At 59.9% G+C, this 6557-nt stretch overlaps 1 protein-coding gene across 2 annotated transcripts; it reads right to left on the bottom strand.

The window, feature by feature from the left end:
- Positions 1-221: 221 nt before the first annotated feature.
- On the bottom strand, positions 222-6327 carry LOC136005656 (uncharacterized). 2 transcript variants are annotated; one of them, XM_065663307.1, is made up of 11 exons: positions 5966-6327; positions 4825-5067; positions 4327-4617; positions 3993-4090; positions 2500-2692; positions 2183-2294; positions 1816-2062; positions 1643-1682; positions 1254-1359; positions 1137-1183; positions 222-362 (listed from the first exon to the last, which is right to left on the bottom strand). In XM_065663307.1, the coding sequence occupies exons 1-10, from the start codon at positions 6075-6077 to the stop codon at positions 1141-1143; spliced, it is 1485 nt and encodes a 494-aa protein (XP_065519379.1). In that variant the 5' UTR covers positions 6078-6327; the 3' UTR covers positions 222-362; positions 1137-1140. The 2 variants fall into 2 exon arrangements, with proteins under 2 accessions (XP_065519379.1, XP_065519380.1); XM_065663308.1 differs by lacking the exon at positions 222-362 and adding an exon at positions 409-419.
- Positions 6328-6557: the final 230 nt, after the last annotated feature.

The raw sequence follows: 6557 nt of genomic DNA, 5'->3' as shown, positions 1-6557 counted from the left end.
TGTTGAGGGACATCCCCCTTCTCTGGCTGCCACCATGCACCTCACCCAGACTCGTGTGAGATCTGCCCAGTGTAGCTCTGTGGGCTGGGAGGACTGTGAGGCACCACTTAGGGATGTGGGGCACAGCAGCCCTGCTCATGGGTTCCCCTCAACAAGGTGTAGTTGGCTCTCTGCAGGGGAGTGTGGCCCCACATGGGCAATGAGGCAACAGGCAAGAGCTGTAGTGGGTCAGGCAGACCCCTTCAAACCACAGTTCTTTATTGGCTATCCAGATAGAGCAGGCAGAGTCACAAAGGCAGCTCCAGCAGAGCCCTGGGTATGGCTGAATATCAGCAGACAGAGCAGGGACAGGAGTTGAGAACCTAGGACATGGCAAGAGCATCCTTCAGCCTGAGCCCATGTGAGTCAGTTCCTCCTTCCTGGAAACAGAAATGAAAGCAAAGCCTAAAAGAGGAAACTACAGACATCCCCATTCAGAGACCTTAAACATCAGTGAGAGCTGGGAGGTAAAGGCATGAGGAAAGAGAAAGCTCACAACCCACTTGGCCTCCTGTTTTGCTCTAGCTCTGATGAACTGAATGGGACCCCCAGTGCTGGGCACAGTCACAGGAGCGTCAGGGGTCCCAGCAGCCATCAGCACTGGACTGGGGTCATCCTACCCATCTCTTCTCCAAGTGTCTCCTGTGGTCCTGGGCAGGGGCTGCAGTGGCTGATCTACAGCTTGGTCACCTTTACCGGTGGAGACCAAGGGCACCCAGGGCAGAGGATGCTGTGTGCCCATGGGCTGCATGGGGAGCTCACAGCTTGCACACGAGTGTCTGAGGCAGGCACAAGGCATTGGGTGCCTCAGCCACGGCTGCCTCGAAGGGCTGAGCCAATAGACACCCTTTGGGATGTCTGTCTTGGCTGGCCCCTGCTCCTGGTCCAGCCTGGGAGCACTGCTTGGAGCCAAGCCCTGCTTAGCAGCCAGAGCCACCCTGACCATTCCCAGCTCCATAAGGCTGGAGAAAACGGGAGGACATGTCAGTGATGAAGATAAGTAGATGTTTCTCCTGAAGGTCAGGCTTTCCTCACAGATGCCATTCAGTCTTACATCCCTGTCTGTGATGGTGGTCCAGGGAATAGCATTTTCCTACCTTTTTAATTATCCTCCTTAGCTTTTCCAGGTAGAAACTTCCTTTTCCTAGAAAGAGTCCTGAATAAGAGACTGCTGCTGCCCATAGACCTGCTGACCCTGTCCCCTTCCTACTCACCTGGAAAGCACGAGCCACTGGATCCCTGCAAACACCAGCAGGATACCCAACAGCACAAACACCCCAATCACAGTCCAAAGCCAAGGACGTGGAGATTGCTCTGCAACTAACACACAGCCAGGAGTGGGTGCCACAGCCTGGGCCGCTTTCTGGCAATGGCCCAAACAATGGAAAAGGATATGCACAACTGTGTACATGTGTGTTGACTTGGGTTTTTTCTGGGATGGAGGACCACCCCATGTACTGGAAACAAAAGGTTTCCTCTGCCCTCTGAGCGGACCCCACTGCTCCTGTGCTCAGTCAGATCCTCTCAATGGGAAGTGACCAGGGTGGGGAAAGGGAACATGCAGGAGAAAGGCTCAGGCACAGGGAGCAAGGAACCCACTCACCAACAGAGAAGCTGTAGCAGATGCAGGTGAACTTCTCTGCCTGGCGAAGGAGGAAGGGAGGGAGATCTCAGTCCCGTCCTGCCCCAGTGCCCACCCCAGGGGCAAGAGTCTCCCACTCAAGGCCACTGAACGCCCTGGCAGCGTCCCCACAGCGCAGGACCCCGCGAGGGTACCTGCTGCGAGCGGCGCACGAGGCGGAGCAGGGCCGTGTAGTTGCAGCCCGGCCGGAGGGCAGCGTTGTGGTAGCCCTGCCCGCGGGTCCCGTCGCCCAGCACGAAGTCCACGGGGGTGCTGAGGTTGAGCACGGCGGCCACGTAGGCCCCGGGCTGCCGGCTGGCGTTGAAGGGCTGCGGCTCAGCGGAGCAGACGCCTTCCACCGTCGCGCTGTCGTGCACGGCGGCCACGAGCAGCTGGTGCTCCCTGCAAGGAGGCGGGGAGAGGGACCCGGGCGGTGGGCACGGGGAGAGCGGAACGGGGGGGGGCCGCGGCGGGGAAGCCATCGGGGGCTGCGCGGAGCAGAGCTGCCGGGGCCGCACTCACGTCGGCGGCTCGTGGTGCCGGGCGACGGGGTGCAGGGGCAGCACGGCCGTCCCTTGCGCGGGGGAGATGTCACGGGCGCTGCGGCAGCTCACGGCCAGGGGCTGCGGGGCGTCTGGAGGGGCAGAGCCGGGGCAGCGTCAGCGGCAGCAGCCAGGGGCTGTGCGAGGAGCAGGGCCGGCCCCGGGCAGCGCGGGCGGCGGAGCTCAGCTCCTGGCGCCCCGGCTGCTGGCGCTGGCCGGGAGCCCGCGGGGACGGGCGCAGGGAGCTGCCGCCGCGGGGCACCCGCCGCGGCCGCCCCGGCTCAGCGCCAGCCTTACCCGAGCGCTTGGTCTGGAACTCCCGGAGCGCCGCAGCCCCGGGCCCGGCGGCCGTGAGTCCCCGCACGGCCACCGCGTAGCTGCTGCCGGGGCCGTGCGCGGGCAGCGGGTGCGCGGTGACGGAGCTGCTCAGCCGCAGCCGCTGCAGCTCCAGCAAAGCGCGGTCCTGCGCGCTCCTGGCCGTGATGTTCAGCTGCGGACAGAGGCAGGGCTGGGGCCGCGGCTCCCCCCTGCCCTCGGGAGCCTGCCCGCAGCGCAGCGAGGCGCAGCAAAGCGCCCTGCGAGGGGCCCCCTCTCTGCGCCTGGGCCAGGCCCCCGGCGAGGAAGCAGCAGGAGCCTCGGCCCCACGCGTGGAGCTCCAAGCAGGCAGGAGGAGAGAGCAGGGATGTGGAGCCAGCGCGGCAGCTGCCAGAGCGGTTGTGAGCGAAGGGCCAAGCCTGGGTGAGGAGCTGAGGGCAGGAGGCAGCCTGCTTGTCTGAAGAGGTGCAGTGAGCCCGGGGCCAGCTCACCGCTCTGGCACTGCAGCAGCACTGGCACTGTGGTGACAGCACCACAGGGCAACCCTGACTTCTCTTTCCTCCCATGCAAGGTTGGACTGTGAAGGCTTTGTCTACATCAAAAGAGGAGAATAGACTGCCTGCAAGAGATACAGATGGAGGCTCTCCATATGCCAATGCAACATCTGAATTTCTCATGAGATTCCAGGCCATCCTAGCTTCTGTCAGGGTCTTTATGGAAATTGCATCTTGGGAATATGCAAAAAAGGAGCTAACTGAAGGCAAAATAAAGGATTCTTTTTGCAAACAGAGGTGTTTAGGAGCAGGGAACCAGCTGGAACAGATGCACAATCAATGCCGTCAGGGATCCTGTTTGCCAGGTTCTCAAGAGGGGCACAAAGAACCAGGATCCCTGCCACTTCACAGAAAGGTGTGTCCTTAGAGAGGGAGTTGGGCACACTGGTAAGGGTACTAGAAAGCAGAGATGCACCTTGGGAGAAGCCCCAAACCCACAGACAGAGGAAGAGCGTCTAACCAAGCACTGAAGAAAGCCCAAAGTAATGATGCAGCTCCACCAGAGGAAAGGGTTTTACAGAGAACAGCACAAACCACAGGCATCGCTGTGCCAGGAACCAGAAACAAGTACACAAGAGGCACAGGAAACCCTGGGAGGCCGCTGCAGGAGGCACATCACCAAGAGTTGCACACCGAGCTGCAAAGTCCGCACAACCCCAGGCTGAGCACGCCCAGGGAGGAAGCTCAGAGGGCATGGAGCATCCACCACCTCCCCAGGCAACTGCACACCACAAGGAATGTCGAGGGTGAGACAGAAAATGTTCTTGCTCGTCACAGCCGCATATTCCCCCCGACTGGCCGGGAACCATGGGTCATCACGGCTTTCCATCCCCACCATCCCCATGCTGCCCGCACTGAGCTCCATGCAGGGGGCACGTGCCAAGGGGAGGAGGACACAGGCAGCCCGTGGTCCCCTGGTACCTGGTATCCGATGATCTCCCCTTTGCAGGAGGGCAGTGGCTCCCAGCTGAGGGACCCTGTGCTGGGATCCAGCCACAGCTGCTCTGGTTTGTCCGGCACTGGAAGCACAGGAGAACGGGGTCACGCGTGGGGCTGATGAGCAGGGGCTGAGCACAGAGCAGGGCACAGGCAGCCATACACAGCCCCTTCCCCAGACCCCCACAGCACCCAAGCACCCCTATCACCAGGACAGCACTGCAGGGAGACAACACTGTGGGTGAAGAGGACATTAATCCACCCTCCCCTGTGACATATCCCAAGCCTGTTCTTATCTCCTATCCTTGTGAACACAAACCTGTTTCTGTGGTCCTGACCAGCCATGTGAACAGGATGGTGCTGGGTGGCAGGGAAATGGTGACACTGTATTCAGTGAAGGGCTGCAGAGCAGGGCAGGAGAATGTCCCCTCCTGCCCATGGAGCATCTCCTCTCCCGGCACCTCCTCAGCCTCACAGGGAGGGGAGGAAGGCTCTGCCAGCCGGCACGTGGCCCGCATGTGCGAGCACACCTCAGGGACCCGGCAGGACCAGTTCAGTTTGATGCTGGTGCTGGAAACCTCCAGGGTCCCGGGGTCAATGTGGAGCACCTCTGTGGAGGAGACATTGCGAGAGGGTCACAGCCTTCCCTCCCCCTCCCAGCCCTGCAGCCAAACTTCACCTTCCCCATCATTCCCTGTGCACAGACCCAGCAGAGAGGCTCATCTTCCCTGACAGCAGAGTGAGAGATGCAGCTCCAGGACACCACACATGATGGGCAGAGCAGGGCAGCCAGGAGAGCTCCTGATGCCTCCCTTACCAATGCACTCCACTCTGTTCTGAGTGCGGTTCCACCGGCCTCTGCTGTCCTTCCCAAGCCAAACCTCTCTGTATACAGGTTTCCCATTGCTGTTGGACTGGACATCTCTTGAACATTTGACATGGGTGAAGGGTGGCTGCAAACCCTCAGGACAGCTCAGCATCACTTCTTTGTTCATCTTGTAATTGCTCTGGTCTGGTGACAGCTGGAGTCTTGAGTCCCACCGAGGCCTCTGGCATATTTCTGGTGGAGGTGACAGTGGGTGTTAGTTGGGATGGGAGCTGCTGAGGTGGGACATGGGAGGGAAATCCCAAGCGATCCATCAGGCCCTGGGCAGAGAGGGAAGGCGACATGTCCTGCTGCCAGCATGAGAGCCTTTGCTCAGGCTGGCTGGGATGGGCTCTCCTTGTGTACCTGTAGCACGAAGGGTCACTCATCCATGAACCTCAGCATCCACCCTTGTCTCCTTATTCCCTCCAACACAGCCCACAGCACAGAGCTTCCCAGGACATTCAGCCCGCACCAGCAGACCCCCTCCAGGCCCCCATTCAGACATGGACCCCCCCCCCCAGCTCAGGCAGCCCTTGATGGGCCGTGGCACCACCGGCCCTGCAGGTCTCTGCAGCCATGGCTCATCTCTCCCGCAGGGACCGGAGGTGCCCCTCTGACACTTCCGGGCTGGATCAGTCACTCCCTCAGGTCTGTCCCACTTCTGTCCCATTACACAGTGCAGTGCGGCATGGGATGAGCACTCCTTCTCGATTCAAATCCCCTGCTTTATCCCGTTTACCTCCTGCCCCTTTTCTCTGCCACAAGCCCTGTGTTAGCCCTGCTCCATGAACACCCTTCCCCTGATTCACAATGCATGAATTCATGCCTCATTCATGCCTTCAGCATCCAGGGTACAACTGGCAAACAGGCCTGTGCAGGGCATGACCCATTCCCAATCCTCCAGCCCAATCCCATCCTTCCCACCCCACTTTTACTGCACCCATAGCTTGTGCCCCTAGGGTGTCCCAACAACAGCAGGCACCCCAGCTCACACAGCCCTCAGGGTTGTGCAGCACTGAGGATGCAGATCAGACTTACAGCACGAGCAGCACGAAAACCTTCCCAGGGAAGAGGAGAAAACACTTCTTACCTGGTTTCCTGGGCATTCCTTGGACTTTGGGATGAGGTTCTTTCTGGCCCCATGCTGCCAGCAGAGGTACAAGGACCAGGAAAATCCTCAGAGCCAGCAACTGCAGGGCCATGCTAGCGCGAAGTCCCGAGGCAGGACTGAAATCTCAGCCCAGGTCGCTGTCTCTGAGCCCGGGCATCAGTGACTGGCTGCAAGACTGGCACGCACAGGAAGGAAACAGACACATGGGGAAACCTCCTGAGCTATAGATGTGTTCCTCTTCTGGGAGGCAACCTCCCAGCAGTGCCAGTGCTGCCGCACTTTGCGGCACCCAGGGGCACCCAGGCTGTGGTACTCAGCTGAAGAACCCGTGTCACCAAAATCCCAGAGTTTCCACCCAAAACCCTCCTGGCTACCACCGTGCATTCAAGAAGCACTGCTCCTATTTCTAGGGCAATATGCATGTGTCCCAATGTGACCTTGTGGGTTTTAGTGCTGTGATGAGTCACTGCACTTCCCCTCAAGGACCACAGGAGGTGGAGGACCTCTGAAAAAGCGTTTGAAGAGCTGGCAAAAAGCTGGGGTAGGAATGGGGATGCGAATTGCAAAGCTG

This window comes from Lathamus discolor, chromosome Z (genome assembly GCF_037157495.1).
Source record: "Lathamus discolor isolate bLatDis1 chromosome Z, bLatDis1.hap1, whole genome shotgun sequence".
NCBI lineage: Eukaryota > Metazoa > Chordata > Aves > Psittaciformes > Psittacidae > Lathamus > Lathamus discolor.
This window is presented reverse-complemented; position numbering and strand designations above follow the sequence as displayed.

Bases quoted from the DNA above. Each gene is read 5' to 3' on its own strand.
- LOC136005656 (XM_065663307.1), bottom strand. From the start codon at position 6,077: ATGGCCCTGCAGTTGCTGGCTCTGAGGATTTTCCTGGTCCTTGTACCT. The intron at 4,091-4,326 runs GTTTGTGTTCAC...CTGTGCTTCCAG, and splicing joins GGTCAGGACCACAGAAACAG to TGCCGGACAAACCAGAGCAG. The intron at 1,683-1,815 runs GTACCCTCGCGG...CTCCTTCGCCAG, and splicing joins TCGTGCGCCGCTCGCAGCAG to GCAGAGAAGTTCACCTGCAT.